General features: G+C 36.8%; 1 protein-coding gene and 1 long non-coding RNA gene across 3 annotated transcripts; one reads left to right on the top strand and one right to left on the bottom strand.

Moving 5' to 3' along the window:
- Nucleotides 1-3,341: 3,341 nt before the first annotated feature.
- On the bottom strand, nt 3,342-3,754 carry LOC143919379 (uncharacterized). The gene is made up of 2 exons (XR_013261226.1): nt 3,551-3,754; nt 3,342-3,471 (listed from the first exon to the last, which is right to left on the bottom strand). It is a non-coding gene; the product is annotated as an uncharacterized LOC143919379 (long non-coding RNA).
- Nucleotides 3,755-4,753: 999 nt separating this feature from the next.
- Nucleotides 4,754-7,544, top strand: nac (GDP-fucose transporter nac). Of its 2 annotated transcripts, none has more exons than XM_077440622.1 (5): nt 4,754-4,948; nt 5,066-5,267; nt 5,329-5,554; nt 5,627-5,919; nt 6,057-7,544. In XM_077440622.1, exons 1-5 carry the CDS (start codon nt 4,884-4,886, stop codon nt 6,276-6,278), a joined length of 1,008 nt encoding a protein of 335 aa, XP_077296748.1. In that variant the 5' UTR covers nt 4,754-4,883; the 3' UTR covers nt 6,279-7,544. The 2 variants fall into 2 exon arrangements, with proteins under 2 accessions (XP_077296748.1, XP_077296749.1); XM_077440623.1 differs by having other exon boundaries at nt 4,779-4,948; nt 5,627-5,814; nt 6,057-7,538.
- Nucleotides 7,545-15,481: the final 7,937 nt, after the last annotated feature.

Genomic DNA, 15,481 nt, shown 5'->3' with positions numbered 1-15,481 from the left:
GAAGTTTGGTATGGAGTTGAGTCATGTAACATGGTGTGATGGGCATGACCGCATTTGAAGCATCTCTGCTTTGTTTGGCACGCGTGAACTATGTGCCCTGGCCTCAAGCAGTTGAGACATAGTCGACGTTTTATGGCGTTCGACCTACGCTCATCACCGCTCATTTGGCGGAATGATGGACAGGCTAGCAGAGAATGACTTCCGCTGCAACTCATGCAGGAGGGGCGTTCCCTCCTCACATGCAGAACTGCTGCCTTCGGATTCGTAATGGTTCTTGGTCGAGGATTCGACTCGCCTTTTAAGACGAAGTCGGCATTTGCCATCGATTGGCACTGGCACGTTAGAAAATGCATTATTTTGCTAAACGTGCAGTCTTCATACTTGGGAGTCTGAAGCTCCCATTGCAGAAGTGTACTCCGGTCGAGTTTTCTGGTGATAAACATCACCAGAATCTCGTTCCAGGTCTCGACCCGGACGCCCAAGTTAACGAGCGCACGTACATGCATGTTGGCATCATCTATGAGACGACGCAGACTGACGTGATTGTTGCTCACGACTGGCTCGGCTTCAAGCAATGCCTGAAGGTGATACTGAACAACAATTTTTTTGTTGTTATAGCGTTGATCCAAAATGGACCACGCGCTCGTAAATGAATCTGAAGCTAATTCCAAGCCGTCAACTAAACGTTGGGGCTCTCCTTTTAGGCTTCCTAGTAAGTATTGGAACCGGGCGATTTGCGAACTCTCGCCGGCCATAGCGGCCAAGAAGCGTTGTGAAAAAAGCGGCCAATTTTGGACGTTGCCTTCGAAGGTGGGCAACTCCAAACGGGGCAATTTTATTGCCGAATTTGATTGCGGTACAGGTGACATTGTGAGGTTAGCGCCATCTAACGGTGAAGCGCTCAATTGCGGCTCACGCAAATTGATTGCTTCGGTGCATCGCACGAAGGCGGCCATATGCTCCCTATCAAATAGGTCCACGACGGATTCGGAGGCCTGCGCCTCTTCTTGGTCCAGCTCGTTTATCTGAGCTTGGATCGCTTCGAATTCAGACAGTAATGGTCTGATTGTTTCGAGCCTGATTCTGAGCTCGAGGATGCTCAGATCGTCCCCCAATTGATTCGCGTTTCTCGTTAACCGAGCGCGAATTCTTTTCCGCGTATTTTTAAGCGTACTCAAAGACGCCATTATTGAAATGCGACGAAATCAAACAAAGGAAAAAATGGACGCGGGAAAAAACAAAATGGACGTTGACGACCAAAAAAAATAGCAACAACAACAGAAAAATGCTAATTACGACCAACCTGGATTCGACGACGTTGGAAGACCAGCTCTGAAGACATACGGAATCGAAGGACCAAATGTACAGACTCCAGGGATGTTCAACTCGAGAGCACCCCGGAAGTCGGTTTTGTAGAAGCTCGTGGTAAGCGTGGGCGGGGCTGGTTTCCTCAAGGTGCCTTCCTTCGTCGTCGGTGGTCTGGTCTCTGCTGATGTCGGCTCGGCTCGATGTATATCTCTCTCTCTCTCGTACAGTGTGCGTAAGTGAGGGTGATACGGGACAAAGGCGGGAAATTGAATAGTAATGAAAACAGGTTATAATTCTGATTGTATGGTGACTGTATTTTATATATATATATGTATATACAGAGATCAAGCAGAGGGGGGGGGGGGGGAGTCCGTCGTGAAATTAGCGCGCACGTGTTCGAGAGGTTATGATAACCTCACTCCTCACGTGACTACGTGATCTGACTTCGACGAAGAAAGACCAGGATTTCCTCACTTCTCACCGGACGTATACTGAAGCTGTACTTACAGTATCGTCTGCCGATCCAGGCTGAGCTGATCGGGACTCGGTGGTGGGAACAAACTCGGTAGCGAACAGAGATGTTCACTCGACCGAAGCGGAAAACGAATAGGGGGCGGGTACGCGCGCTCGGCGCCGATCTCCCTCCAAAACGGCTCCTTTGGTCGTAACGCCACGAAAGCTGACCATGAAGACTTGGTCGGAACACACATGTAACCCGCCTACATTGGTACTAATCCGACGTGATCTACGCAACCTTCTGATCATCCAACAGCGCTGTCAACACATCGCTACCCCGCCTACATTGGTGACCCCATCTTTGAACCACACAACAGTGTTTCGTTAGGCCGGGATACGGTCAACACATCGTACCCCGCCTACATTGGAAATGTTGGCGAAATTTTCAGCATGACGGATTTTCAACAGAAAAGACGTCAGCGGTCAAAGGGTTAAGATGAATAAGAAAGGTTTTTCCAAAAACATATTTCTAAATACTTCGATTATTTAAAACGAAGATTAAAGAATCATGGACGCACATTTATGAAAAAATGAATTCATTTTCTTGATTACTCTTATATAATTCTACACAAGACTGGTTAAAAAAAAGGGATTAGCAAACATTTTAAGATTTCAATATTCAATTTCGTTTTATTACTAGACTACATATATATTGTTCATCAAAGTAAAAAATCCTTCGGCTGGTGCATTTGTTAGGAGACATCACTTTCGCCGAAAAATTTGTATATTTATCAATTTATTAGATTAAAAATTCTATTACATAAGAAAGCGAAGTAAGAAGAGGCTAGTAAAACAGTGTACTGATTTTATCTCACGACTTACCAGGCAGTACTGTACGGGTAAAATCAGTACAAATGGTCACCTTAATGTAAGTGTGCTTGAAATCAAGCACAAGGAGTCAAGTTAAGAAAAATGGTGTGAAATACAATACATATGTTGAGGTTTCGCAAGAATTTTTAACGTTATAAGAATCGAAGACGTTTCCGTTCGCTTGTTGATTAGTCAAAGATTGATCTAAAACAAGTCAAACTAAAATGATTTATTGATGTCAATGTTTAAGTGAAAATTACAAAGATGTTGTAGATATATCATGCAACTCAAATTATACTGAGCAACAAAACAATTACCGGAGCTGAGATAAATCAATTTTTACTAAGTTTGACCCACTGAATATTCAAATATGACAAATATGAATATTCAAATCGAATCACGTGTTCGATGACGTCACCGATCTACGGACGACGACGACGACGACGACGAAAACGACGAAGACCAAGGATATTTACATACATACAAAGTCTCTTTCCAAATTATAGATTAGATATGTAAATTAAATCAATACTAAAAATTTTAAAATGATTGTATATTATATAAGTGTCACAGTTAAGTATAGTATAGGTAGAATTCAAATATGAAAACTTAAAATATTCAATAAAAATACTGTATTTTTAAAAAAATAAATTACATATATGTTAACATGGATAGTATAAATTTTATATTATATGCATAAAATGAACAAATTCCAATGAATATTGTGTGATTTGCATAAAAACTATCAGGCCATTTTCATTTTTTTTATATCAGGATTGTTATCATCCGTTTCAGAATCTGAATCTTCGTCCATTATTTCATCTTTTCCTTGTTCGCCTAAAAGCAACAGAAATGGTTTTAATGTTGTTTAACGGTTATTAGTATTTTACTACTATGTATCTGATTGAAATGATACCAGGCTGGTCACCCGATTGCTGAACGATGAGTTCAGTGAGGAATTGATTGATGTCTTTTTGCAAGTTCTGTAACTGTTCACGTCCACTCCCGACCTTCATCTCAACTAATGTTTTATTGCCAAGTTGCAACCTAACACTCGCACTGGCAGGCTCACCCATTTCAATCAAACCGAATTCAACTTTTGACAACTGCTTCTCTAACCTCAATCCCTCATTTGACATATAGTGCTGCCACATCTAAAAATACTCAACTTCGAGAAATAAATATGAGTCGGTGATTACATCCCAAATGTGAATCCCTACCAGGAATACTAAATAACCGCCGCTATGAAAATCGGTTCAGTGATTACTGGTCACAAAGCACTGGTCACAAAGTCACTAAAATCTCTATAGCGGAACATCTGGCAGCCGAAAAGTCCATCATACTAACGATAACTATCGGTAAACGGACTACTAGTCATATGTGAACCAGTCACAGGACAACCGGTCGCTCTAGATCGGTCACACGTGATCACCCGTCACACTAAAACTGGTCACATCCTAAAACTGGCCACACCCTAAAATCGGTCACAAGAAAACTGGTTGATCGATTTTAGGGTGCAACCAGTTTTATCGTGACCAGTTTTAGGTTGTGACCAGTTTTCTCGTAACGGGTGATCACGTGTGACAGATCTAGAGCGACCGGTTGTCCTGTGACCAATTCACATTTGACTAATAATCACCGAACCATAACTATCATACTAACGAGAACTTGAGTACCAAATATTGCGTATTCGCGATTTTAATGGCAAAAATTGTCGTTGTCACCACCGCAATGTGACTAATAATCTAATTACCATGAAAATCGCTCGCGCGGATCTCCTGTCACACAAAATTTGTCGCACAGGAAAATTGCCGTATAGAAAACTGCCTAAATCTCGTATAAAAAAGTATTTGTTGAGCAATATTTGGGCAGTTTTCTGTACCGAAATTTTCACCCCGAATGCACTTAGTCAGCGAATACTCTCTCCCGTGTTCCCACGTTACAATATTATGAAATTAATTAATCAATGTTTATGGACTTTCAAATTTCAGTGTGACAAAATTGAAAAATTTAGTCTCCTGAGAAATTTATTTTCCACTGTCTGGACCTTGGACCTGAAATTAAACCCAAAAATATAATCAAAATTCAAAAACGTATTCAAGGTATAGGTTGTCTAAATAGATGTTTCGATCACGTAAACAAGTATGTGTCAAAAGTGATAAGCCGGCCCGTTGACACTTATCAGATGGCTACGTGTCTCCTTGCAATAAACTGCCAATTTTTACCCGCTTTTCAACACTGACGTAATCATGAAGTCTGAAAATGATTTGTGTAAAAGATACATCAACATATTTTTCGTGGTCGCTATTTATTGGTATATTTTTCTTTCAAAACTAATCATAAACAAAAAAAAAAAGACACGTACACTGAAAACGCGCCCATAAACTTGTATGAAAATTTAACCATCACATTTTTATCAATGCACTTTCAGGATTGTGTCGATGACAACAGTCTTTGTCAACAAAACATTACTAAGCAGTCAATCGGGAGGGCTGAGCGCTCCACTATTTATTACTTGGTTTCAATGTGTAGTATCTTTTTTGATATGTTGGACCTTCAGTACGACCAAAGGCATTCCAGGAATGTATAAATTTCCTGAAGGTACTCCATGGCACATAGATACAATGAAAAAGGTACAGCATTAACTATTTAATACATTCAAGAGTTTTTTACTATATATTTTGTCTTTTTTAGGTTATACCTTTATCTATAATGTTCACGGGGATGGTGGCAGCTAATAACATCTGTTTACAATACGTCGGTGTTGCATTCTATTATATTAGTCGTTCATTGACAACGGTTTTCAACGTTGCTTTAGGAACGATTCTTCTCGGTCAGTCGACATCCAAGCAATGTATAGCGTGTTGTGGGTTTATCGTGTTAGGATTTTGGCTCGGCGTCGATCAAGAGAGAGTCATCGGTTAATATTTTCTTGGTTTGCAAATTTTGTCATTGCGCAATTCGGTTTTAATCTAATTGGATCGTTTTTCAGATTCGTTCTCACTCTACGGAACGATTTTCGGCGTGCTTGGATCATTGATGCTGTCTTTATATTCAATTTACACGAAGAGAATACTGCCCCATGTCAATCAAGAAGTAATCTTGCTGTCATATTACAACAACGCTTATTCAATGATACTTTTCTTACCGTTGATACTGATCAGCGGAGAATTGCACGAGGTGTTGCACTTTAAAAATATTCATAATTATGTTTTTTGGATTCAAATGATTGGTGGGGGTGTTTGTGGATTTGCAATCGGCTATGTTACTTCACTACAAATTAAGGTGAATTTTAATAATATTTGTTGCTTTTTGATTTAATCTCCCACTAACACAAGTACTTTATTTGGGTTAAAATGAAATGAAATTGGAAGTGACTCACTATGCAAATATATATATTTATTTTGATTCTTTATTAACAGGTTACATCTCCTCTGACGCATAACATTTCTGGCACAGCTAAAGCTTGCGCTCAGACTGTAATAGCTACCCATTGGTATAATGACAGTAAAACGTTCTTATGGTGGTTATCTAATTTCGTTGTGGTCGGAGCAAGTGCACTATATGCTCGGTTCAAACAGCTCGAAATGGAGAAGGCCGCTCAGATCAATGTCGACAAAGAGGAGAAAGCAAATCTCGTGTAGCTATAACAATGGATTCGCCATATCGCCTACATACTATGTATAAGCCTAAAACTTCAACGGAATATAAATTCGAACACAAAGTTCCGAAAACAGTATTATAAATTATTATTAAATATTTTCTAAAAACTTGTTTACTATTTGTATGAATTAAAACATGTACAGATTTTTCTTTATACATAATTCCTATTAAAAAGTTCATATCCACTAGCAGGCTCAACTCTACATTGAAGAAAACATATGGTAAATTGATTGTATTGTTCATAACAAGAGAAAATTGTACAACGGGGCAGAAATTTAACAGCTGATTTGCTACAAATGATCATACATTCTGTGAGTAGTCGCTTAACATAATCCTCAACGTAAATAGGTGTAATATGTAATCAGCTGGAGGATTTCGCCCTTGTCATATGTTTGTTTCTGATGAAGAAGATTGGCTCTGACTCGAATTAACAACGTTTGGTGTCGTAAATTCACGTGCGATTATCTGTGCGTGACTTGCGACTGCTTTAATGTGCACTATAATCGCAGTACATTCACAATTTTCAGCTGTATTTGAGGCTTGAATTCAATTTATTAAATGTTTTCTAAACTGAAAACTCTGGGAGGCTTACTTTAGCTGTTGATGTTATTCTATCAACGATCTCGGCCCATCCCTGTTGTCCTGATTTTTAGTAAACCTTACATACAGTGTTGTTTTAGTGTGTAAAATATATATTGGTTTATGTTGAATTGAGTGCATTTATTAACTACTCAATGACAAATAGTAGTTATATTTTGACTGATATATGGATTCGGAAGGCCGTCGCTTCGACAGTTAGGCAGGACTAATTTAAAGGTGGATTAATGATACTGAATGAGTACTGGTAATTTTTAAAATGTCTTCAGTCTAGGATTGAAACAGTGGACTCAATGTATACATATATTCTGTCTACAATCTGACCTGCCTAACTTTCATTGAGATATGTATCTTTGATTTAAATCATAAAATTATGTATGATTTAAAAAATATCATTTGTTTTGAATTGATGTTATAATTTACCTACTTTTATTTTGTTAACAAAGATTGTGAAATAAAAATCGCATAAATATTTGCCCTTTGTACGACCAAAGAACATTATCAATTTAGAAAGGTTCACAATTTTTTAAAAATATATGTACATAAATACATACTTATGCTTTAGTTGTATTTTTATTTCTGTTTAACGTATATATTATAAGCATGTTGTTAATGTAAATAAATTATACTAATAAAATATTTGGCCGATGTGGTGTGTTCTTTATTATATTTTCAACAGTTATATTTATGTAATTACAAAACGTCGACATTGAATGAGAACTATCTGAAGAATTTTATTATAATACTAGTGTTGTATTGTTAATACTGGAGTTATTATATTTAAAAAAATGTGTCGAATTTTTTTCAAATACCTTTTAAATATACTTAATTTAATATTTATATTTAATTGTTTGATAGTGAAAAAAAATATTGTAAAACTTACCTATCTAACTACATATAAACAATATAAAACACCGATAGAAAAAATAATTAATTAAATTAATATTCAATAGATGGCGCTAAATGCTCAGAGACTTGCCTAGAGGAAATATTGGTAGCAAATAGTTTGGCCAGCAGTTTGGCTTAATGGTAGCGTATATAATTAGCACCACTGAGACCGAAGTTTCGAATCATCAAACTGCTGGTTAGGTTTGGGGGTTTCTCCAAATCGATCGTTTCTATATCAGAGTTTGCCAATTTTATGTGATCATTGCTGAAACGGTTCCTGAAAAATTGGTATTAGATCATTTCCTGTTGTCACCAAATCTGTGTGTATAATTTGTAAAAATTATGCACAGTAATCTGAAATCTATAGATATCTCTATAGACATCTCTATAATTTTGTATTTATTATATGTATAAAAATTGTACACAAAAATCTAAAAATAATCCATAGATGTATCTATGATTATTATTTCTGATTGTTTATGTATTCTGTATTTCGTTATCGTACACCCGTCGCATTGGAGCGATCTGTAATGACGAGTGTATATTGATTGTAACAATAAAAATAAAATATAGAATTTTTTTTTTCGTTATTATGTTTTACATTTTGTTGGCAGTGTTTTAGCAGTGACGTAAATCCATATGTATGTCGAATCGAAACGACTAATATACATAGTAAGGCGAGTGTTATCGCAGATACAAACCCAGACAGAATAGCGATAGAATATATATTATTATAGTTGAGAATTAAGATAATAAATAAACATTAAAAATTATTTTCTGATTCTTTCGTTAAATTTGTGAAATCGCACTCTAATAATGTGATGCACTTTATACGATATACATATAATTGTATGTATGTATCCAGTGGCGGACTGGCCATACAAGCGAACATGCCCGATGGCATGTGGGCCCCACTATCTGTTAGAAAATATGGGCCCTCAGTAAAATTAAATAACTTTTTAACTATTTATAGAATATTGCAACTTTGGGACTTAAAGTTTGGGTATTTCAACAAAACAAATTTCTTACGATATACACAAACAACTAATACCTGCTTTAACAGCCCAAGGATCGGTTAAATTTTTTTATTAGGCTCGAAATGTAAGTTTCAACATTTGCGTGGGCCCTTTTGCCGGGCCCATTTCCAACGTCAATATTATGTATATACCAATACCTATGTAACAACTAACTACTGAAATAAAAATGGGAATAAACAAATTTTCATGAAAAATATAAACATAATTGCTTAAAACAATTTTGATAGGACGATTCATCATCAACCAGCGATTTAAATTTACTTCATACTTTCAAAATAACATTTGATTATACTTCGATGATATAGTAAGATTAAAATACACAATTTTAAACAGTTTCCGAATATAAAATCTATTCCTAATTTAGACACATCCATGTAAATAGATATATAGGATAGGGGCCCCCTCCCCAAAATCCCGATTTTCGATTAACATTAATTGAAAATATTATGCATTTTTTTCAGGGACGTAATTTGGGGGGGCCATAGGGATGCACTCGCCCCTCTAAACTGAGGAATAGTGTGAATTTAGAAAATATTATGAATTTAATGACAAATGAGATACTACGAATCTATGAATGCTACGTTTATTTCTTATGTATGTAACTTTTGGGTAACTAATAAAATAATCGCTGCTGGGTAAGGTTAGGTTGCGTTAGGTTTGGCGAGGTAAGCACGTTTTGTGGATATTTTTGCAATGTCGAATTCTTCGATTTCGGTGATGTTAAGGTTAGTTTGGGTAAGGTTTGGTGAGGTGAGCAAGTTTTGTGTATATGTTTGCATTGTCTAATTCTTTGATATCGGTGATGGTAAGTTTAGGTTGGGTTAGGTTTGGTGAGGTTAGCACGTTTTGTGGATATTTTTGCAATGTCGAATTCTTTTATTTCGGTGATGGTAAGTTTAGGTTGGTAAGGTTTGGTAAGGTAAGCGAGTTTTGTGGATATTTTTGCATTGTCAAATTCTTTGATTTCGGTGATGGTTAGGTTAGGTTGGGTTAGGTTTTAGTGAGGTTAGCACATTTTGTGGATATTTTGGCAATGTTGAATTCTTTGATTTCGGTGATGGTTAGGTTAGGTTGGGTTAGGTTTGGTGAGGTTAGCACGTTTTGTGGATATTTTTGCAATGTCAAATTCTTTGATTTCGGTGATGGTTAGGCTAGAAAAGGTTAGGTTTGGTGAGGTTAGCACATTTTGTGTATATTTTTGCAATGTCGAATTCATTGATTTCGGTTAGGGTTAGGTTAGGTTGGTTTAGGTTTTGTGAGGTTAGCAAGTTTTGTGGATATTTTGGCAATGTCGAATTCTTTTATTTCGGTGATCATTAGCTTAGGTTGGGTAAAGTTTGGTAAGGTAAGCGAGTTTTGGGAAAGTCATACAATCTGGAATTATTTGATTTCGGTGTTGGTTAGGTTAGATTGGGTTAGGTTTTGTGAGGTTAGCACGTTTTGTGGATATTTTTGAATTGTCAAATTCTTTGATTTCGGTGATGGTTAATCTATTGATTGGTGAATCTATTCCTAATTTAGACACATCCATGTAAATAGATATATAGGATAGGGGCCCCCTCCCCAAAATCCCGATTTTCGATTAACATTAATTGAAAATATTATGCATTTTTTTCAGGGACGTAATTTGGAGGGGCCATAGGGGGACAGTAGCCCCTCGAAACTAAGGAATAGTGTGAATTTAGAAAATATTATGAATTTAATGATTAATGAGATACTACGGACCTATGAATGCTACGTTAATTTCTTATGTATGTAACTTTTGGGTAACTAATAAAATAATCGCTGCTGGGTAAGGTAAGGTTGGGTTAGGTTTGGTGAGGTAAGCACGTTTTTTGTATATTTTTGCAATGTCTAATTCTTTGATTTCGGTGATGGTAAGGTTAGGTTGGGTTAGGTTTCGTAAAGTTAGCACGTTTTGGGTATATTTTTGCAATGTCTAATTCTAGGTTTTCTATTTTTGCAATGTCTAAGTTAGGTTTGGTGAGGTAAGCACATTTTGTGGATATTTTTGCATTGTCAAATTCTTTGATTTCGGTGATGGTTAGGTTAGGTTGGGTTAGGTTTGGTGAGGTAAGCACGTTTTGTGGATATTTTTGAAATGTCGAATTCTTCAATTTCGGTGATGTTTAGGTTAGTTTGGGTTATGTTTGGTGAAGTTAGCAAGTTTTGTGGATATTTTTGCATTGTCAAATTCTTTGATTTCGGTGATGGTTAGGTTAGGTTGGGTCAGGTTTCGTGAAGTAAGCACGTTTTGTGTATTTTTTTGCAATGTCTAATTCTTTGATTTCGGTGATGGTTAGGTTAGGTTGGGTTAGGATTGGTGAGGTAAGCGAGTTTTGTGAAAGTCATACAATCTGGAATTATTTGATTTCGGTGTTGGTTAGGTTAGATTGGGTTAGGTTTTGTGAAGTAAGCACGTTTTTTGTATATTTTTGCAATGTCTAATTCTTTGATTTCGGTGATGGTTAGGTTAAGTTGGGTTAGGTTTGGTGAGGTAAGCACGTTTTGTGTATATTTTTGCAATGTCGAATTAATTGATTTCGGTTATGGTTAGGCTAGGTTGGGCTAGTTTTGGTGAGGTAAGCACGTTTTGTGGATATTTTGGCAATGTCGAATTCTCTAATGTCGATGATGGTTAGGTTAAGTTGGGTTAGGTTTAGTGAGGTTTGCACGTTTTGTGTATATTTTTGCAATGTCGAATTCATTGATTTCGGTGTTGGTTAGGCTAGGTTGGGTTAGGTTTCGTGAAGTTAGCACGTTTTGTGTATATTTTTGCAATGTCCAATTCTTTGATTTCGGTGATGCTTACGTTGGGTTGGGTTAGGTTTTGTGAGGTAAGCACGTTTTGTGGATATTTTGGCAATGTAAAATTCATTGATTTCGGTGAAGGTTAGGCTAGCTTGGGTTAGTTTTGGTGAGGAAAGCAAGTTTTGTGGATATTTTTGCATTGTCAAATTCTTTGATTTCGATGATGGTTAGGTTAGGTTGGGTTAGGTTTGGTGAGGTTAGCACGTTTTGTGGATATTTTGGCAATGTCGAATTCTTTAATTTCGGAGATGGTTAGGTTAAGTTGGGTAAGGTTTCGTAAAGTTAGCACGTTTTGTGTATATTTTTGCATTGTCCAATTCTTTGATTTCGGTGATGCTTAGGTTAGGTTTGGTTAGGTTTTGTGCGGTTAGCACGTTTTGTGGATATTTTGGCAATGTCGAATTCATTGATTTCGGTGATGGATAGGCTAGGTTCGGTTAGATTTCGGGAAGTTAGCACGTTTTGTGTATATTTTTGCAATGTCGAATTAATTGATTAAGGTGATGGTTAGGCTAGGTTGGGTTAGGTTTCGTGAAGTTAGCTCGTTTTGTGTATATTTTTGCAAGTTTTGAGGACATTTTTGCATTGTCAAATTCTTTGATTTCGGTGATGGTTAGGTGAGGTTGCTTTAGGTTTCGTGAAGTAAGCACGTTTTGTGTATATTTTTGCAATGTCTAATTCTTTGATTTCGGTGATGGTTAGGTTACGTTGGGTTAGGTTTGGTCTGGTAAGTACGTTTTGTGTATATTTTTGCTATATCGAATTAATTGATTTCGGCAATGGTTTTGCTAGGTTGGGTTAGTTTTGGTGAGGTAAGCAAGTTTTGTGGATATTTTTGCATTGTCAAATTCTTTGATTTCGGTGATGGTTAGGTTAGGTTGGGTTAGGTTTGGTGAGGTTAGCACGTTTTGTAGATATTTTGGCAATGTCGAATTCTTTAATTTCGGTGATGGTTAGGTTAGGTTGGGTTAGGTTTGGTGAGGTAAGCACGTTTTGTGTATATTTTTACAATGTCAAATTAATTGATTTCTGTGATGGTTAGGCTAGGTTGGGTTAGGTTTCGTGAAGTTAGCACGTTTTGTGTATATTTTTGCAATGTCAAATTCATTGATTTCGAAGATGGTTATGTTAGGTTCGGTTAGGTTTCGTGAAGTAAGCACGTTTTGTGTATATTTTTGCAATGTCCAATTCTTTGATTTCGGTGATGCTTAGGTTGAGTGAGGTTTGCACGTTTTGTGTATATTTTTGCAATGTCGAATTAATTGATTTCGGTGATGGTTAGGCTAGGTTGGGTTAGGTTTCGTGAAGTTAGCACGTTTTGTGTATATTTTTGCAATGTCCAATTCCTTGATTTCGGTGATGCTTAGGTTAGGTTGGGTAAGGTTTTGTGAGGTTAGCACGTTTTGTGGATAATTTGGCAATGTCGAATTCTTTAATTTCGGTAATGATTATGTTAAGTTGGGTTAGATTTCGTGAGGTTTGCACGTTTCGTGTATATTTTTGCAATGTCGAATTATTTGATTTCGGTGATGGTTAGGCAAGGTTGGGTTAGGTTTCGTGAAGTTAGCACGTTTTGTGTATATTTTTGCAATGACAAATTCTTTGATATCGGTGATGCTTAGGTTAGGTTGGGTTAGGTTTTGTGAGGTAAGCACGTTTTTTGGATATTTTGCCAATGTTGAATTTTTTGATTTCGTTGATGGTTAGGTTAGTTTGGGTTAGTTTTTGTGAGGTAAGCAAGTTTTGTGGATAATTTTGCATTGTCAAATTCTTTGATTTCGGTGATGGTTAGGTTAGGTTGGGTTAGGTTTGGTGAGGTTAGCACGTTTTGTGGATATTTTATCAATGTCGAATTCTTTAATTTCGGTGATGGTTAGGTTAAGTTGGGTTAGGTTTAATGTCGAATTAATTGATTTCGGTGATGGTTAGGCTAGGTTGGGTTAGGTTTCGTGAAGTTAGCACGTTTTGTGTATATTTTTGCATTGTCAAATTCTTTGATTTCGGTGATGGTTAGGTTAGGTTGGGTTAGGTTTGGTGAGGTAAGCACGTTTTGTGGATATTTTTGAAATGTCGAATTCTTCAATTTCGGTGATGTTTAGGTTAGTTTGGGTTATGTTTGGTGAAGTTAGCAAGTTTTGTGGATATTTTTGCATTGTCAAATTCTTTGATTTCGGTGATGGTTAGGTTAGGTTGGGTCAGGTTTCGTGAAGTAAGCACGTTTTGTGTATTTTTTTGCAATGTCTAATTCTTTGATTTCGGTGATGGTTAGGTTAGGTTGGGTTAGGATTGGTGAGGTAAGCGAGTTTTGTGAAAGTCATACAATCTGGAATTATTTGATTTCGGTGTTGGTTAGGTTAGATTGGGTTAGGTTTTGTGAAGTAAGCACGTTTTTTGTATATTTTTGCAATGTCTAATTCTTTGATTTCGGTGATGGTTAGGTTAAGTTGGGTTTGGTTTGGTGAGGTAAGCACGTTTTGTGTATATTTTTGCAATGTCGAATTAATTGATTTCGGTTATGGTTAGGCTAGGTTGGGCTAGTTTTGGTGAGGTAAGCACGTTTTGTGGATATTTTGGCAATGTCGAATTCTCTAATGTCGATGATGGTTAGGTTAAGTTGGGTTAGGTTTAGTGAGGTTTGCACGTTTTGTGTATATTTTTGCAATGTCGAATTCATTGATTTCGGTGTTGGTTAGGCTAGGTTGGGTTAGGTTTCGTGAAGTTAGCACGTTTTGTGTATATTTTTGCAATGTCCAATTCTTTGATTTCGGTGATGCTTACGTTGGGTTGGGTTAGGTTTTGTGAGGTAAGCACGTTTTGTGGATATTTTGGCAATGTAAAATTCATTGATTTCGGTGAAGGTTAGGCTAGCTTGGGTTAGTTTTGGTGAGGAAAGCAAGTTTTGTGGATATTTTTGCATTGTCAAATTCTTTGATTTCGATGATGGTTAGGTTAGGTTGGGTTAGGTTTGGTGAGGTTAGCACGTTTTGTGGATATTTTGGCAATGTCGAATTCTTTAATTTCGGAGATGGTTAGGTTAAGTTGGGTAAGGTTTCGTAAAGTTAGCACGTTTTGTGTATATTTTTGCATTGTCCAATTCTTTGATTTCGGTGATGCTTAGGTTAGGTTTGGTTAGGTTTTGTGCGGTTAGCACGTTTTGTGGATATTTTGGCAATGTCGAATTCATTGATTTCGGTGATGGATAGGCTAGGTTCGGTTAGATTTCGGGAAGTTAGCACGTTTTGTGTATATTTTTGCAATGTCGAATTAATTGATTAAGGTGATGGTTAGGCTAGGTTGGGTTAGGTTTCGTGAAGTAAGCTCGTTTTGTGTATATTTTTGCAAGTTTTGAGGACATTTTTGCATTGTCAAATTCTTTGATTTCGGTGATGGTTAGGTGAGGTTGCTTTAGGTTTCGTGAAGTAAGCACGTTTTGTGTATATTTTTGCAATGTCTAATTCTTTGATTTCGGTGATGGTTAGGTTACGTTGGGTTAGGTTTGGTCTGGTAAGTACGTTTTGTGTATATTTTTGCTATATCGAATTAATTGATTTCGGCAATGGTTTTGCTAGGTTGGGTTAGTTTTGGTGAGGTAAGCAAGTTTTGTGGATATTTTTGCATTGTCAAATTCTTTGATTTCGGTGATGGTTAGGTTAGGTTGGGTTAGGTTTGGTGAGGTTAGCACGTTTTGTAGATATTTTGGCAATGTCGAATTCTTTAATTTCGGTGATGGTTAGGTTAGGTTGGGTTAGGTTTGGTGAGGTAAGCACGTTTTGTGTATATTTTTACAATGTCAAATTAATTGATTTCTGTGATGGTTAGGCTAGGTTGGGTTAGGTTTCGTGAAGTTAGCA

The sequence above is a fragment of the Arctopsyche grandis genome, chromosome 11, assembly GCF_051622035.1.
Source record: "Arctopsyche grandis isolate Sample6627 chromosome 11, ASM5162203v2, whole genome shotgun sequence".
Lineage (NCBI taxonomy): Eukaryota > Metazoa > Arthropoda > Insecta > Trichoptera > Hydropsychidae > Arctopsyche > Arctopsyche grandis.
The sequence above is the reverse complement of the archived record's forward strand: the minus strand, read 5'-3'. Positions and strand labels throughout refer to the sequence as shown.